This window comes from Haliotis rubra, unplaced genomic scaffold (genome assembly GCF_003918875.1).
Source record: "Haliotis rubra isolate DU_JTF1 unplaced genomic scaffold, ASM391887v1 Scf1320, whole genome shotgun sequence".
NCBI lineage: Eukaryota > Metazoa > Mollusca > Gastropoda > Lepetellida > Haliotidae > Haliotis > Haliotis rubra.
The window spans coordinates 70,535-90,384 of record NW_025765249.1 but is presented as its reverse complement, the minus strand read 5'-3'; the positions used below and the strand labels follow the sequence as shown (position 1 = coordinate 90,384).

Here is a 19,850-nt window from a genome sequence, read left to right as displayed (position 1 = left end):
AGTTAGTGCTAAGGTGGATGCTGGAGTGAGGCGTGTCTGAGTGCGGGAGAGATATTTAGAAGTTGGTACTGGAGAGAGTTAGTGCTGGAGAGAGTGAATTATTGTTGAAGTGACTGACTTCTCACTTTAGAGAATAGGTGAGAGAGTGAATGAGTGATATTTGTGATTCAAGAGTGATTTTAGTCTTACGCCGCTTTTAGCAATATTCCAGCAATATCACGGCAGGGGACACCAGAAATGGGCTTCACACATTGTACCCATGTGGGGAATCGAACCCGGGTCTTCGGCGTGATGAGCGAACACTTTAACCACTAGGCTATCCCACTGCCCCTTGTCATTTAAAAATCATTAATTCTCAGATGGATATACATGATACAAATTGATCTAGCAGATCTAGCCACACCTCAATCTCTTTAATGTTCTTTGCGAAATAAGTACTATTAATTAGTCCATTCGCAATCACCTTGACGGACAGCTTACACCCCCACTCATCAGTCTGCCTTTGTTCTGAGTACAAGTATTTGCTACATATGCATGCCAAACACCTGAAAATCTGTAAACCAAAATGTTTACCCAATATAGGTCAAAACTGCTTTCATCTCTGTCAAGATTTTTATCAGAGACTAAAATATCCACGAAATAAAAATTGTAAGCAACATGAAAGGGTTCCAGCTTCAGAGTTCATATAAAGAAATAAATCTATAAATATAATGTTCCTGAAAGTGACACCCGTGAGCCAAATGACGTCATATGCGAAATCAGCAACTTGTATCACGAAACAATAAAAGGAAAGCAGTGACGGATACCGTCCCGAACATGTCCGTAAACATAACACAACTATTCAGAAATGACATCATCAAATTACACCCCATGTTTTTCGCTGCAACAATGGTATAGAAATAGTCAGAAAGTTACATAAAAAGTATTAGTGTAGAATCTCCCAGCGGAGAAGACAACATGAGGTTTAAGCTGCAGCTGTTAGGAGACTTCTCTGCTGGTCTTTCTAACTTAGAGAATGTGAGGAGCTGATCTACCCACAAGCCGGAGAGCTAATTATACTTTACAGTTGTAATAGATAGTGTGGGAGACATTCCCGTGGAATCGGTAACTCTACAGTCGGAATCCTGCGATTCAATTTCACAAGCTCTTCATGCTGAAGATTTGTTCTCACAGCATTCCGAAGACCACATTGTTCATCTAATTAGTATGAATTCCTCCGAGTTGAATGTCATAATTGTAATTCCAGCTTCTATTGCACAAGTTGAAGGTTAATGAGGTATTTCTCTGTGAGTGATGAGGCAAATCTCACATACACGCCACCATTACTCAAGAAATTTAGAATTTAGATGGATGTGACAAGGCACATCATTTTACGGCCATGCTTTGAACTTTTTAGATTCATAAACTTATAACATCAGAAAACTTATTTTTCCAGAACAAGATTTTAGCTAGAATATGTCACTTATTATTATAGGATATGGAATTTGGTAAAATCAGAGTAAGATAAATGTTTGATGTATTTTCAAAGATAGGAATTTACTAAAAATGGTAAGACATAAAAAAACCAACCTAGATAAATAAGCTTTTTAGGACCTACAAAGATTGAATACAGATAACGATAATTCTCTGATTTGCAAGAGTCATATTCACTGCAATATGAATTCAGCAGGTGAGGTGAGGTGAAATTGGGTTTAACGTAGTGCTTGAGAATATTTTGCTCATATGACGACGTGCATGCGTGTGTATGTGCGGCTGCTTGTACTAGCCCAGACTGAAGCTGGTTTTATAGTGCTAGCCCAATGAGATACCATGCCGCAGTGAAGCATGACTACCCCACTCAGACACATTATACGGACTCCGAGCCGACCAGTCCTTGTTGTACCCATTAATGCCGAGCGTCAGGCAGGGACCAACAAGTACCATATTTTAACGTTTTTTGGTATGACGCGGTCGGGGATCGAACTGAATTCAACAATTGGATCATTTTAAGCTTAAACATGTTATAATACTTGAAATACAGTGATCAGTGAGTATTGATAACACATATGGGGTGGTTGGGTAGCCTTGTGGTTAGAGCATTTGCTCATGTTGCTGAAGGCCTTGGTTTGATTCCCAACATGGGTACAATGTGGGAGGACTAATGTGATGTTGCTGGAATATAGCCACAAGTCGAACATAAAAACCCAACTCACTCACTCATAACACATATACGCTTTAACAGTGATGAGGATAACAGTCATATTTTTAAAACCAAAAACTCTGTAGCTCACCTAAATATTCTAAAATTTACAATGCTTTAACATTCATGAAAATCTTTTCATTACTCTCATGTGTTGGTGATTAGATTTCAATTGCAAGTGAAAGTTCATGGCGTCACATTGTTATTACCCAGGTCCATGGTTTAGTTTGAAATCAGATTAATTCAACAGCTTCCTGGCAAAGACACAGCCAAGGTCCAAGAAAGCAAAACAGAGATGACCTATCTCACCTTATCAGGTACCCATTTCATTACAGGTTTGTTTGTTTGTTGTTTAACACCACACTCAGCATTATTCCAGCTATATGACAAAGTCTGAACCAGATAATCCAGTGATCAAAATCATGAGCATTCATCTACGCAATAGGGATACAATGTAAGTCTCTGGGATTTAATGCTATCTCTTCCATGTTATAAGCCTTTTGTGGATTGGGGCCAAGGATGACTTCATGGATGACCCTTCTTTGCTTTTCGTTTAATGCCACACTCAGTTACACGATGTTAATCTGTAAATATTTCAGTCTGGGACAGCCAGGTGATTGACATCATGTGCATCGATCTACACAATTGGGATACAATGATATGCATTATCCAAGTCAGCAAGTCTGACCACCTGATCCCATTAGTCGCCTCGTATGGTACGACAAGTAGTGGTGTTCTGATGATTGAAAATAATCGAAAATCGATCGAAAGAAGGATTAAAAATAACAAGAAGACAAATTCATCAATATTCCCAGCAATGGCAAAATACTCTTCATGATTATGTCTACGAGTTATGATTATGTCAAATATTTAGGTGTGTATATAGAAAAGTGGAAGGAGAGTATTGAAAGGTTTTTAAAGTTCTGCTCCAGAAAGGAGCACTATCACCAATTTCAGTCTATGTCAAACTAGTTGCCATGGAAATGCCAAAAATATTTTATTCAGAAATCCAAAACTACCAAAAGGCACCAGTACACCACCAGACCAATCTATGTGCCAAGTTTGGTGAAGAAACATTGAACGGTATTCTATATAGAATAATCAAGTAATGAGAAGATGACAGAAAGCATTGTAAAATTTAAACACGTTTATTGTTTAATCACAATTCCAGTGTCTTTTACTGTATGACAGTATTAGTTATAAAAAACATTAATTGGAAAAAAAACTGGGGAAAACTCCTTAAAATTGGTGATTATATTAAAAATGTATATACTTCAATTATAATCAATTGGAGTAATCACTTAATACAGTCAAATCCCGATGAGTCGAATGCCGGTGTCTTGAATATTATGCATAACACGAAGTATCTGTCGGTCCCGACCATTCCCTGCTATTGTTGTCATCATTTGATTTCCGGTTACACGAATTCGTCTCATAAATACACACGATGACTCGAAATGGAAATTTGGTCCCATGACATTCAAACAATAGTAATCTTGTATACATAAGCCGAAGTCAGTCAATGAGAAGTTAATTGGTGTTGCTAATAAGATTCAAGATGGCGGCATGTACATGTACGTATATCTATTGATTGCCGATAGATTTTGTTCATGGATTTTAAGAGGTAAATGTATTTGTGTTTTATTGTGCTAGTATTGAAATGTGTTCTCATTTGTATACTGTTTGTTTCCATTATCCATTATTATCCATTATCTATGTCACCTAATGTATTGTTGTGCTATATTTAGATATGATGTGCTGAATAAAGGAATTGTTCAATATTCAATCATCTTTTTTTTCTACCCTCATAGACATACATACCTATGTCTCGAATACATCGATAAGCCGAATCTTTTACTTGGTCCCCAGCGATTCCGACTCATCGGGATTAGACTGTACTTCGATTATAATCGATAATCATTCACCACAAGTCCTCTGATAAATCGATAGTGGATTTGGGTTCTGATTCCCAACACTAACGACAAGCATGGGTTGCTGAAGATCAAATCTAACCCAAATATTCATGGGTGTTTAATTACAAGTGAGGGTGGGGTACGTAGTGGTCAATGCAGACAGAATTAATACATTAGTGAGGAATGACCTCTACAAATGAAGAGAGAATTCAAAGGAAAAATTCATAATCCCGAGCTCTGATTGAGAAAATGTTTGATGTTCTCATTGAAAAAGTTTTTTAATTTAAGTGCAATATTCTATGACTTGATCTCAGGTGAACTTAATGGATGTAAAATTTAGTTATCATTTGATCACACCCTTGAGTGATCACACAAGTAGAGTTTCTTTGTATTCCAAAGGCTAAGTTTGTATGTTTGTTGGTTAATGCTAAAATGAGCAATATTCCGGCCATACAATATCTGCCTGGAACAGACAATCCAGTGATCGATATCATGAACAACCATGAGTATGCAGTCTCATTAAAATCAGATCTTAATTCTTGTTATCGTTTACCAAAGACCTTAAGACATTAAGTGAGTGAGTGAGTTTAGTTTTACGCCACTTTTAGAATATTCCAGTAATATCACGGCGGAGGACAATAGAAATGGACTTCACATATTGTACCATGTGGGGAATCGAACCCGGGTCTTTGGCGTGACGAGCATTAACCACTAGGCTCCGGTAGCACTCCCTTAAGACATTAAATCACAGGTCACATAACAACCTTTCATCTAACAAATCAGAGTATTCTTTACCAGATAAGGAAAGTGATATTCAAATGTGGTTTTTTAATCATGCAACCTCAAAAGTGGTTGACATGAGTCCCTCTGAATGACAGTTACAGGTTGTATGACTGATTGTGTCGAAATCATTGTCTTGCTCCAGCTTCAATGTGATAAATATGAAGAAGGGAGGAGGCTTTCCACAGCCGGTGCAAACTCAATACACTACCACATACAATCACAGCCGCCTATTAGCCAACCCGTGAAGATCCAGGTTAGAATCTGTCTTCAGTAACTCAAGCTTGTCGTAAGAGGCGACTAAAGGGATTGGGTGGTCAGGCTCCCTGACTTGGTTGACACATGTCATCGGTTCCCAATTGCTTAGATCAATGCTCATGATGTCTGGTCCAGACTCGAATATTTACAGACTGCTGCCATATAACTGGAATATTGCTGAGTGCGGTGTTAAACAAAAAAACAACCAACCAACCATCTATTAGCCAATTTTTTCTGGTTTCGTATTTTATATTTTTAATGGATATTTTTCAAAGTTAATCATGGAATGGTAGTCACCAGTTAGAAACTAGTTCCCTAAACCTCAGGAAAACTGATTTCTGACTGGCTGATGACGACTTCTTGTTACCATTTCGCGTGTTGCTCAAAGTTACCAAAAAGTCATTCTGATGTGACTGGTAATAGATGTCCTGAGAGTGAAGTACTCAAATAGCTTTTACAAGTATAAATGTTACAGTTTTTAGTATATATGCTAAACTTGGGTGAGGTTCTGTCCAGCATATGTTACATACTTGGTAAGATTCTGTACAGTTTATGTAACACTAGGGTGAGATATTTCTACAGTGTTCCGTATGTTACACTTGGGTAAGACTTTCTACAGTGTATGTTACACTTGGGTGAGATTCCCTACAGTGTATGTTACACTGGGTGAGATTTTCTACAGTGTATGTTACACCTGGGTGAGATTCCCTACAGTGTATGTTACACTGGGTGAGATTGTCTACAGTGTATGTTACACCTGGGTGAGATTCCCTACAGTGTATGTTACACTGGGTGAGATTTTCTACAGTGTATGTTACACTGGGTGAGATTCCTACAGTGTATGTTACACTGGGTGAGATTCCCTACAGTGTATGTTACACTGGGTGAGATTCCCTACAGTGTATGTTACACCTGGGTGAGATTCCCTACAGTGTATGTTACACTGGGTGAGATTCCCTACAGTGTATGTTACACTGGGTGAGATTTTCTACAGTGTATGTTACACCTGGGTGAGATTGTCTACAGTGTATGTTACACCTGGGTGAGATTCCTACAGTGTATGTTACACCTGGGTGAGATTCTCTACAGTGTATGTTACACCTGGGTGAGATTGTCTACAGTGTATGTTACACCTGGGTGAGATTGTCTACAGTGTATGTTACACCTGGGTGAGATTCCCTACAGTGTATGTTACACTGGGTGAGATTTTCTACAGTGTATGTTACACCTGGGTGAGATTGTCTACAGTGTATGTTACACCTGGGTGAGATTCCCTACAGTGTATGTTACACTGGGTGAGATACAGTGTATGTTACACCTGGGTGAGATTCCCTACAGTGTATGTTACACCTGGAGTGAGATTGTCTACAGTGTATGTTACACCTGGGTGAGATTCTTCTACAGTGTATGTTACACCTGGGTGAGATTGTCTATGTTGTTTCAGAAATAAAAAGTTCAAGACTGTCTTGCTGCAAAAACTCAAATGAAAATGTACATATGAAATTATTTTAATGAAACCTGTATGACAGATTAGCTCACCTTGCTGAAGGCAACATGATTAAAAATACCTAAGATATTGTATTGGAAAGGGGCCCTATTAATCATGCAGTTTCTTTTCAAACTGCAAAACAAATAATTCGCAAATTTCACTTTAACCAACTGGTAAAAAAGTCAAAGCTACAAAACCAGAATTTCGCTTAATTAACGACTTTTGAAAAATGCGGAAAAAACAAGAGAGAAATCAGAAGAAAAAAACAAATTTCATCTGTCAATCATACTGATTTTGACACTGTAATAATGTATCGATTATAATAATCTCGTTTCACGCACACCAAATCCATTTTGCCCATTTCCTCCCTGGAGTATTTGGTGAGATAATCAGCCAAGATAGCTCCCAATGAAATATGTATTTATAACATGATTCATTCGCTGTTAGTGTGATAGTGAACAGCAGCGGTATAGGGACCCTCTCATCAAATACTCAATGTACTGCCCATGGGTCTACAGTGTTACAGTGACTGATGTTTTCAAAGTTAAAATCAATCCCATCTTATGTTGGATTAATTCTATAAAAATATAAGTAATAATCTCTTACTCTATCAATCTTATAAAAAAATACTTGCTTGAGGAGACTGGTACCGATATTGCTGAAACATTGCCAATTCTATGTCAGATTGTTATTTTACTCACTCATGTGAAATATACATTTGAAATATAAAACGCCCACGCAAAGTACTGCCATCTATCAGACATTTCAGAATTTTCTTTTTTTCTCAATTTTCAAATTATGAAAAGAGAATTTTGTTCAAAACTATTTTTTAAGCTAGTGCCATAAAGTTTGAGAAACCTGCTTTTTGATCAGCTGATGTTAACGTCCTGTTATTCTTTTCATTGGTCAGCCAAATTCTGTTAAATGTCATTCTGACATAACATGTAACAGGATGCACTCAGATCTTTAGGTAGTGGTACAGAGCATTAACACCTGATTTTAAAGAGCTTGGCATAACCGACTGCATATGTTCACAATTCTCAAAAGCAAAAGATATTTACCTATTGCAGTATTTGTACAATAAGAAATATCACTGTTCGAAAATCTTGAACTGGTTACTGATCTTACAGAAACCTGATTTGTATCCAATTAACACTCTTTATGCTGTCAAAACTTTCACAACATCTAAAGTGCATCATACACCTGTTCACAGTGTTCACGAATAGCGTCTGATACTCTGACAATTCCGTCAGATTCGCCAACGGTCCGATAGAAGTCTACAACCCACCGGCCCCAGTGTCTGACTGTATGTTTCACAATGACTTTGACTGAAGTTGTTATATGTGGCATGTGACACATGTTTCCTGTTTATAAATCTTATGTTTGTTAATAATTTCAATGCCAATTATAAGAAATGTTAAATCTGAAATGTGTGTTTAATTTAATTCTATGGGTCCTTTGAATTTTCAATGGGTCAGACAGACATCTGAAACTTACAGGACCCAATGTCCTGTTACTTTGAAGCACCATTAGTAGTGTTGGGAATTGGTTAAAATCTCATAATTGATGATTGGTTCATTACTACCGATCAATCATCGAAAATAATTGGTTAGCGTCATTTATGAAATTTGTTAATGCACATTAAAATAAGGGAAAAAAATGTAGTTCTTCTGGGGGTTTTTGGACAAAATTTCACATCTTTAAAGGATGACTAGTATGTTAGGAACATAAATTTCTTGGAATCTTTAAGATAAATTCAATCATGACTTGAAACGAGCTTGTAGTGCTTATGAAATGTAACAGACAAAACCAACCATGTGAAAAATATTGTTAATGAAAACAAGTGTTCCAGAATTGTTTGTGTTCGATTATGAGAAATTATGATCGATTGCTTGGTCGTTTAGTCACTACGACCAATCTTCGATTATTTCAATTAATCGGACCACCACTAACCATTAGTGAACACTGTGTCCATATAGAACAATAACTCTACAGTTGTTCCTGACTGACCTTCACTGAATTATTTCCTGTTTCACAGGTTGAGGACAGACTTGTAAATTATGGATTCAGAGTCTTTTTATAACTATTTTATTTTCCAAATCCGCCTCTCTACCCAGTACTCCACCTCTCTTAACTACCATTCTGCTTCACGGTGATTTATTGTCCCAAACTGCCCCAACAAATATGTATATGGACATATGTGTTCATTTCTCTCTTTAACTTGAAGAGATGTACCCTATTGGTAGTCGAACCAATGAATCAGATCCACAGATACAGACATGGAAATTTTGAAAAAAATATTTGAAAATGTGAAATATTCGTAAGAAAATCAAATAATAATTATCAATAATTTTAGCCAGCCCTACATTTATTGTTATTGTAGGATCCACCGTTCCTGATGGTCACCCCTAGACTAACAGCTAGTCTCTGAAATGAACATATTTTACAGTAAATAAACGTTCTTAAATTAAAATTATCAATACAATAAAAAGGAACCCAGAGACTTTCTTTGTGAAACTGTGGTAATCTAGACTTGCCACACATTCTAGACTTGCATCGGCTGCATTGGGTATATTTGTTGCATTGACTAAGTCACCCCCCTACCATCCCGCATCACTTCATTGGGTTAAGGCTGAAGGAGTTGTCTCCCCTACTCAGTATGGTCTTGTTCATGGTGGATTGTGTTGTTTCACATCTAATAAGCTGCTTTGAGAATTTAATCAAATGGTCTAAGCAAACTATTTTAATTTTTCATGAACTTTTATAATTTTATATTTTGATGATATAGCATGCAGTTACTTACCAGTGGTTGGACAAAAATTACAGATCAATAAATTATGTTAGCATTTATACACAGATTGAATTGTTTTCTCTTTTAAGCTTTCTACAGTCCTGGTATCCTTAACAATGTACTTTTGATCCACCTTTAAACTCAAATAGAACTCCACAATGGACAAGTATGTTCCTTCCTTCCACTGAGTTGGATTATACCTTTCCACCTAGAATGCCAAGGATTATTTTGTGAATTATCCTGTCAAATACATAGGTTCACCGGTTCTTCTTCACTGTGTTTGTCCAGTTTACATGGAATCGAACCATCATCATGTAGTAGGCCACGGTTATATTTAAGAAATACAGTTAGCTCTACCCCGTGTAATAAAGTACACTTTCGCCCTGAACTATTATACAGTGGAAACCGCCTAAGTAAAGACCGCTTAAAGGTCACATGCAACGTAAAACACAACTTTGCAGATTCTGATACCTTTCAGTATGGACTTACCGAAACAAAGCGTCAAAAATGCAAATTCAACTTATAAAGTTGAAAAATAACGCGATGAAAAAAAACCGCGCGAAATCGGAGTTCAAACGTTTCACTAATTTTCCCCCGACTTTTCTGGGGAATACGGGTTTCAACAGCTGGGCTGCGCTCATAGCACCTGCGCAGTGAAATAGGTTCGCGCAACTTGGGAAGCGGGCTGTCTGGTGAATACTCGGTGAAGGCTTTGGTGTGAGCTATTTTTCTAATGTTTGTTGATATCTCACAGGCGCAAGCTTTTGTATGTTATGACAGTAAATAAACTGTTTATATAATTTCATTTGTCTATTTCACCACGTTCTTCTTACCGAGTCACTTATTTAGCGTTGACAGAATTTCTAACTGTGATATAGATATGTCGCTGTCACAGACTAAACTCAATGTCTTGTTTTATTGACACCTGTGTGTCTGCCTGCCTGTCTGCTAATGACAATATTCAATACACAACTGCTATCACTGACCACATGCAATTTGAACTTAACACCAATCAGGCTATACACCATAAACAAAACGCATTGATTTATGGCCCGAGTTCGGTCTCTGTCACATTATGTAATTACACAGACAGGCAGGTGTGATACTTGAACACATGACATGTTATGATGTCTGTTGATTGCAAAATGTTATACACAAAAAATGAGCATGTATTTACAAAACCCAACTTTCTATATATACACACACGAGCCGTGAAGGCGGCATCTGCTAATGAACCAGCCGTTACACTTGAGTGCACACCCAACCGCTCTGACTGGGTTCGGTATCCCGGCTGCTTCGTTTCGAGGGAGGTAAACCCAAGTACAAAATATTGCACTTTTGATTTGCCATTATACGCTTATAATTTTGTTTATTTGTTTTTTCATAATCAGCAATGCATATTATATGTCATGAAGAAGTGATAATTGTGTTTTAATTATGTTTGATTTTTTGGTTGCATGTGACCTTTAACTAAACAGACCTGATAAGTAAACACTTTTCTTTGGTCCCGGCAACTTTATTCATTAATTATCACTATTAGAGTCCGGTTAACTAAACTCGGATAAGTAAACAATAACGTTTAACTAAACGTCTTCTCACGGTCCATGGAAGTAAATTACTTAACAAAAGAGACTGGATAACTAAATTAGCGATCACCACATAATCCGACATGAGGGGCACGTGTCAGTCTCCAGTCAAACAAACATCCTACTTACAGCTCGCTGGCGTCAAGCAGTTGACAATACACTGACAACTGGAGGCCAGCCCTGATAAGTTGTTCATTGTTAGATATGCATACATATGCATGCATATGGTTGTCATTTGCAGGTTTTTATAAGTTTGGATAAGTAAAATACCTGATAAGTAAAAAATTTTGGCGAGTCCCTCGAAATTTTACTTATCAGGTTTCCACTGAGTTAAAGTACGAGGACGCTTGCAGATTAAAGATCTTCTCACAATGATTTTAGCTACATCGGTGATTAACTTAAACCATATGGGGAAATATGAACGCCTCATTTCTACTACCAACGTAGGTTTAGATCAGTACATCTAGATGAAGCTGACATTGCGAACATCACCGTGCCACTGTTTAAACTGTGAGTCGAACTAAGACATTTATTACTCAAAAAACACAAACGTAATGTTTCCACCAGTGATGTTAGCTGAGCAACGCAACTGCAAACCAAGAAACGGTTTACTGCAGAAGACTGTACAAGGCCATGGTGACTGACATGCATTGTGACATTGGTTACCAAGGGAACATTTCATAACGAGGGGGCAGACAACAATGGCGAAGTGACGTCTTAAAAAAAGTGTATGTTATCACTAGGGCTGCAACGAATACACTGTGTGGCGAATATGATACATATCATGAATTTTGGGTAACGAATACAAATAATTATTCCCGAATACAATATTGTAGTTAAGTGATTGATGCACTTTATGGAACGGACAGCCAGGACAGCCAGGTGTTCGAGAACGGATGGAGACGGCACAGCACAGGTTAATGAATAAATAACTTTGTCTGTGAACGTGCTTCTCGAACACCTGGCTGTCCCTTTCTCTGCACTCCTCCCTCGTAACAAACAGTGAACTGTGTCAATATTGTAATGATAGTTTGTTAAACAACTTTATTATTTGTAGGACAAAAATTCTGCAAAAACCTCACAGATTGGGTATGATGTTTAGATTATGATCAGCGTTTCATTGAGTATTTTATGTTTATTAGTTTTTCGAGTTAGATTGCAATTCATCGGTCCACTTTTGAGCCAAACGGACTATAGTAAACACTGATATATTTCATTTCACGGTAATGTGATCACTGGTCATTTGCATGACAACTTAACACTGTCAGCATGATCAAAACACATCAAATTATTGATTATGTTAATATTTGACTGAATATAATGAATAAAACATCGAGTTTTGAAGTGTTACTGTATTCGTGAAATATATTCATAGTTGTGACCCTGTATTCGTGATGATGATTGCAATCACCTCATTGGATTCATTGCAGTCCTTGTGTTAGACTAACAGCTAGTCGCTGAAATGAACATATTTTACAGAAAATAAAAGTTTATAAATTAAAACTATAAATACAATAAAAAGGAGCCCAGAGACTTTCTTCATTTTCAGACTAACAGCTAGTCGCTGAAATGAACATATTTTGCAGAAAATAAAAGCTTTTAAATCAAAATTATAAATACAATTAAAAGGAGTCCAGAGACTTTCTTCATTTTCAGAAACTGCAGTAATCTAGACACACATTCTAGACTTGGGCTGCATTGGGTATATTTTTTTCAGGGTCTGTATGGCAGACTATCCTAGTGTGTGAGTCCCTACTGGATCAAATGTGGTCGTTCATGTGACCATCGAAACCAGGTCTGGCTTGGTTTGTTTTTTAACACAAATATGCATTGTTTCAGTAGTGTGATGACATTCAGTAAATCAACACAGACAACCCAGTGAATGACACTATGAGCTACAGAGCTAGTGAGTATGGTTTTACGCTGCTTCTAGCAATATTCCAGCAACATCATGGCAGGGGACACCAGAAATGGGCTTCACACATTGTACCCATGTGGGGAATCGAACCAGGGTATTCAGCGTGACGAGCGGATGCTTTACCCACTAGGCTACCCCACCGCCCCGCCACTATACAGAGCAGATGGGCAGTCTGTTAAAGGGTAAAAGATCAATACAACTCCTATCTTCATCATATTCATAACAAACAAGTGTACTAGTAAGCACAGCTCACATATCCCTGCTCCCCACTTTGGGACATGGAAATGAAATTCTGATAAACTTTAAAATAGCAAAAGGCACATCTGTGGATCATGATTAACTTGTGTATAGAGTTTGGTGAACCTAGCATGTATAGTTTTGGTGATATGCTCTGGACAAGATAACCATCAAACATGTTTTGCGCTAAGTTGTGTTTCCATAGAAACAGTAAAAAATAGCATTCTGATAAAATTTATAATAGCAAAAGGCACATCTGTTAGTCATGATGAATTTGTGTGTTAAATTTGGTGAACCTAGCAAGTATAGTTTCGGTGATATGCTCCGGACAAGATAACCATCAAACACATTTTGCATTAAGTTGTGTTTCCATAGAAACAGCAAAAACTATAATTCTGATGAACTTCAAAATAGCAAAAGGCTCATCTATGGGTAATGCTTAGTATATGTGTGATGTTTGGTGAACCTAACATGTGAACATCAAGAGATATGCTCCGGACAATGTTTGGGACAGGAGGACGGAAGGACAGAATGAACGCTACATATACCCCATTACTTTGTAAGTGGGAGTATAAATATGCATGAATGTGACAATTATTCTGGAACATTCCAAACTGTTGCCATTAACATGTTAATAGAGAACTATTGTTTTCTCATGTTTCAAGATCAATGAATGTTTGATGAGTGAATAGGTTATAAACAGCAGACCGCATGCTCTTTGTCACCATAGTTTCGCATTCTACACCATTTGGAAAGAAAGGACAACAGCACAAAGACACTGCCTGAAGTTAAGGGTGAGTATGACATACACTTAGTAGTTTGCAATATAGTAATATGAAGGTAGAAATGGCAGAAATATCAGTCGGATATAATCGACTATAACATCGACGGACTGATGGACTGACTGACTGACTGGCCAGGTTTCAGATTATACAATCATATCATCACCTTACTTGATGGTTGACTTTGTTGTATCTGCAAAACACCAGACTGACTGATTGTTGAGGTTTCAGTATGACCATATATATATGGTAGGGGATTATGCAATTGTATCATCATCTTACTTGTTCGTTGACTTTGTTGTATCTGCCAAACACCAGACTGACTGACTGATTGCCCAGGTTTCAGCATGTCCATATATATATGGTAGGGCATTATACAATCTTATCATCGTCTTACTTGTTCGCTGCCTTGGTTGTATCTACCAAACATCAGACTGACTGACTGATTGTCCAGGTTTCAGCATTAACCATATATATGGTAGGGGATTATACAATCGTATCATCATCTTACTTGTTCGTTGACTTTGTTGTATCTGCCAAACACCAGACTGACTGACTGACTGATTGCCCAGGTTTCGGCATGTCCATATATATATGGTAGGGCATTATACAATCGTATCATCGTCTTACTTGTTCGTTGACTTTGTTGTATCTACCAAACATCAGACTGACTGACTGATTGCCCAGGTTTCAGCATTAACTATATATGGTAGGGGATTATGCAATCATATCATCATCTTACTTGTTCGTTGACTTTGTTGTATCTGCCAAACACCAGACTGACTGACTGATTGTCGAGGTTTCAGTATGACCATATATATATGGTAGGGCATTATACAATTGTATCATCATCTTACTTGTTCGTTGACTTTGTTGTATCTGCCAAACACCAGACTGACTGACTGATTGCCCAGGTTTCAGCATTAACTATATATATGGTAGGGCATTATACAATCGTATCATCATCTTACTTGTTCGTTGACTTTGTTGTATCTGCCAAACACCAGACTGACTGACTGATTGCCCAGGTTTCAGCATTAACTATATATATATATGATAGGGGATTATACAATCGTATCATCATCTTACTTGTTCGTTGACTTTGTTATATCTGCCAAACACCAGGTATCCAATGATAAAGGCCGATATGAAGGAGTGGTGCTGTGATTTCTGTGTCTCCACCCACTTCATGCCAGTGGTCAGTGTCTTGTAACCCAACACAAACAGGCCCAGGTTCCTCGAATGTGTGAACGTTGCCTCTAGTATGGACCGGAACTGATCATGCAGTCTGTCAACATGAGGAAGGGCTCGAAATTAGTTACAAAATAGCAATATTTGGCAATATCTGCCCAACCAATACTCATTGTTTGGCTACCAATATATTTATGGGCAAGTCAGCCTCTGAGCTAGCCTACATAAATCCCTGATTAAATGTGTTCTAAAGTGTAAATTCTAAATTCCAGTAGAATTGATGGCTTATTAACAATTAACCACAAGCCATACCTTTAACAAGATCATATGTTCAAATATAGTAATATGTTGGGCAAAGACATAAAATATTCAATCTTAATTGGCGCCGGTGTAGCCTAGTGGTTAAAGCATACACTCATCTTGATAAAGACCCAGGTTCGATTCCCCACATGGATACAATGCGTGAAGCCCATTTCTGGTGTCCCCACCGTGAAATGGCTGGAATATTGCTAAAAGTGACATAACACCATACTCACTCACTAATCTTAATTCAAATCTTACCTTCCTCCCTTGAAAAGAAATGTCATGACAAGGGCATGTGGAAATCTGACTTTGGCGCCATATCTGAAAATATAAAGAAGTATGAGATACATGTGCTAAATCTGCATAGAACTGTTTTTTGTTCACTACTGTGGTTTTTAGTTTGATTTGAAAGCAGTTTTGTTGGATAATTGTCAGTTAAAATTATAAATGAGCCATATTATGTATGCTGATTGAGTGAATCTGATCTGTTTTTATGTTCTGTTTGTTTTGTTTATCTATTGTTCTGCACAGCATTTATCAAAATGCCAGCAGTATTAAATGGTCTGCAAATAATCAGGTTGGGGCCAGACAATCTAGTGACTAATATCACGAGCAATGTGCCACATTACCAGGGCACAATGACATACCAGGGCTCGATTTCAGAGATGTTCACCTACTTGCACCGGGTGCAACATAAGATAAAAAAAAAACCTAGTTGCACCAGCCAAATTCATCTTGCACTGCTTTTATTGCAGTATGTAATGAAAGAAATATGCTATTGAATTCATTAGATGTTTCATTCAGAATTTTTACCCACTCAAAAATTGATTTGCACCTGTGGCAAGTTAGACAAATAACTAGGTTGCACTTCGTAATATTGGGTTGCACCAGTGCAAGTAACAAAGCACTAAATCGAACCCTGCATACTATAAACCAATTTACTGAGCCTGACTCATTGACCCACCTGATCCCATTCATTACAATGAAAATATGCTCATGGAGACCCATTCTGACCTAGAATCCCCACATAATTTATTGTCGCCTTTTACAATCAGGATATCTCAATTGCTCCATGCACGTCTCTACCACCAAATGCTTGTCTCCTTTTTTTCGTATTTTGCAATGAAACATAAGCAATATATCACATGAGTCTTTTTATGTTGTTGTAGTGAAACAATACACTCAGCAATAGGGCTGCAACGAATACACTATGTGGCGAATATGATACGTATCATGAATATTGGGTAATGAATACAAATAATTATTCACGAATACAGTATTGTAGTTAAGTGATTGATGTAGAATATGGAACGCCCATTTTGACAGTTTTGATTTGTCACAGCAATAACCAGTGATCTCATGACACTCAAATTTGGTATGTAATAGTTATAGTCGACAGTACCATGTGCGGCCTAGGCAAACTAACATGACTTGCGCTACTGCAAGGCTAGTACATATTCAATCCTTGCATATCTCACTTTCCAAAAGTACACAAGGGTTCAAGTAAAACATGCTCCCTTAAAAAAATCGTAAATATTCGTTAATATTCGGTTCTGGTGATCACGAATAACGAATTGAATTCATGAAGGGCTACATATCGATTCACAAAATATGTGAGTGAATCGTTACAGCCTTAGTCAGCAATATTTAATATATTATGACGGTAGCACATAAATAATACCCCACAAAGAACATAAATAATGGTGTCAGGAACAGACAATCCAGTAACTGGTATTATGAAAACGATCCACACCATCAGGGTATGATGACATGCCATCAAATGGAAATTGGAAACAGTACTGGTGTCTGTATAGTATAGATTTTTACCATATCCAATTGATATTGGCTAAATCCTTATACCATCTTCATCCTGTTATAGTATTCAGGAACAGCATGAAATCTGAGTTAGAACTGATCTTCAGCAAACCAACATTTGTTGTACGAAGCAACAAACAGGATCTAGTAGTGTGACTTACTCACTTGCATGCCATAGAATCCAAACTGCATAATACAGTGATGTCTATCACTGGAAGGTCTGGTCCAGATACCATTAATTCCAAGTCGTTATCATTTAACCAGAATATTTAATTAGCTTTAAACAACAAATGAATAAAGTACTCAAAACATTGTTTGATGTTGTATAATTATGAATTCATGACAATCTTGTGGTTTGTTTATTTACATTCATGGCTTGCATAGATGATGGCCAGATTGGATGTATATATGCCAACTTTTATTGTGAAGAGTCATTTTGATTGGGTTTTTTATCTCCAGCTCAGAGAGATATGTTGTACTACGTTAATAATAAAGAGATTATACTTGGAATATCACTTCCAATATGAAGCAATGCTGGCAGATAAGTCCTGTTTCATAATGGAATGGATCAAGATATATTGTATCTATCCTGTTATAAGATTGAAACAATGTTTGACATTTTTCCTCATTGCAAATAATTTGATATCTTTATCGATGACAACAATGTCAACATTACTGAATAAAATGTAACTAACCACACCTGTGTTGTGCAAACAATACCCATGATACTATGTATGTGATAAATGATGTATATCACATCTTCAAGGGACTTATGTCTTTTTTATGAAGATATATTGCAACAAGCAGGCAACCGAGCATAGTTCCTTTAACATGGTTTGAACTTTGGACTGAGTCGATTATATCCAAACAAGAAGTTACCACAACTAACAGTGACAAGATATATCATTATCAGCATCAGCTGGTTACGGCTCAAATAGTCGCAACAAACCTTCGTCTAATAGCGTTCGAAATGCAATTTTCTTAATAAATACTAAGAAGGTTTTGAGATATTACTCACACAACTCCATTTCTGAATCCTTTCAGTAAAGCCAACAAAGGCCTGTACTGCCCTGACGCTAGCAGACGATTAATGCTTTCCATGGAGGCAGCCATTTTGAAAATATCATTCGATGTAAACTCCTAACACCGATCCTACCGACGTCAAGCTTCTTACAGCGACACCCTTTTTCCATGAGGTCTCTCGTTTCTTCGCTACCGATCAAACTCCCACGCAGTGCCTCGCTATGGGTTCAAGTGACCGACTTACGCGACAGAACTCTTCACAGTGTCAGGCACTTCCGGAACCTTGCGGTATCCATGAAATACAGGCTTCGCTTTAACGAATTACAAATATACCTAAACTAAAAGTACTGTGAAAATGATAACAATAAATTCATTTCGTTACAGTATAACTGTCAAAATGTTTTCCCATAATGCAAATACCGTTATTTGTAGGCACGTGTTTTTGGGCAACAACATGCCGGTACACGTCCATATACTGCTAAAAGCAATTCAAGAAATTATCAGATTGTTTCCATGTGACCAGATTATATGGTCTCTGATGTGACTCGTTCGAATCGGGTGTTGATTAAGTTATTAAAAACAATTCATACTCAGCAAGTAGCTAAAATATTGAACCTTTATTCTCTGTCTTATATATCCGTTTAAAACTCTTCTTAAACTTGTACAATAAACTTAATAAGAGGAAAGTATTTAAGAAAATTATGGACCATAGCATATGTCATTGAAAAAACAATTTCATTTGCACGAGATAGACTTCATTGATTGTACCATTTTACCACAATGTAAACGCACCTTGAATATTGATAAATGATGAAATTGCAAGTTCTATTGTGAAATTCACCTGTACGTTATATTACGACATGTTGCATTTGAAGACATTATGGTGTATCATTTGAAATGTGCATTCGTGTTTAGCTAGTCCTGCCCAGGGGCCGATCTACCCCAAATCTGCAGCCAATACCCTTCAAAGACCCTAATTCAAATTTAGCGTATCCAAGTGATGACACTTTAATACATTTTATTCAGTTGGTGATACGTTAACATAGCTTATTCCGTTTATATATCGGGCTTTAAATATGGATGACAGATGTAAGCAAAAATATATGTTAGATGACAAATTGACGTATGCCGAGGAAAACGACAAGCACTCATTCATGACCGCTCACGCAAACTGCTGCTGCGAAGAAATAAAATGGAGTTACATGTTATCTGACATTTGATTCCGTGTACTATTTATACCAACAAAATCCCTTTAAGTTCAAGGTACGTAAGTCCAAAAGCATTCCAGGTAGATTTAAACCTACAGTTATTTTTAATCGTAGCATATATGTTCTTTTAATTTACGGCTAGATTGTCAAAAATTGCTGACAGCTGAAGGAATGATGTAAATCCAACTAGGGTCCATGCAGGTAGCAAAAGTAATTTATTACCCATACGGGCTAGGATACGCAGGTGATTATATTATACTCAACGTTGATTGGTCAGCTAAGCAGAGAAGAAATATGATTGGTTGACGGAACTACTTTTCATGATCCAAATTCATTGACAACTTTTAAAGTTTCATTGATAATTAGAACGTGCTGTA

General features: G+C 37.2%; 2 protein-coding genes across 2 annotated transcripts in view; one reads left to right on the top strand and one right to left on the bottom strand.

Moving 5' to 3' along the window:
- LOC124267595 (peroxisomal membrane protein 4-like) overlaps positions 1-18,394 on the bottom strand; it is a 31,497-nt gene extending 13,103 nt beyond the window's left edge. The window contains exons 1-3 of the mRNA XM_046702553.1: positions 18,261-18,394; positions 15,686-15,748; positions 15,023-15,221 (exon numbers count right to left, since the gene is read on the bottom strand). Coding sequence (XP_046558509.1) covers positions 15,023-15,221; positions 15,686-15,748; positions 18,261-18,355 — 357 coding nt within the window. The 5' untranslated portion in view covers positions 18,356-18,394. The remainder of the gene's footprint in view (positions 1-15,022; positions 15,222-15,685; positions 15,749-18,260) is intronic.
- Positions 13,927-19,850, top strand: part of LOC124267593 (trans-1,2-dihydrobenzene-1,2-diol dehydrogenase-like) — a 35,692-nt gene continuing 29,768 nt past the window's right edge. Inside the window, exon 1 of the mRNA XM_046702552.1 lies at positions 13,927-13,945. The gene's annotated coding sequence lies outside the window, so the exon portion shown is untranslated. The remainder of the gene's footprint in view (positions 13,946-19,850) is intronic.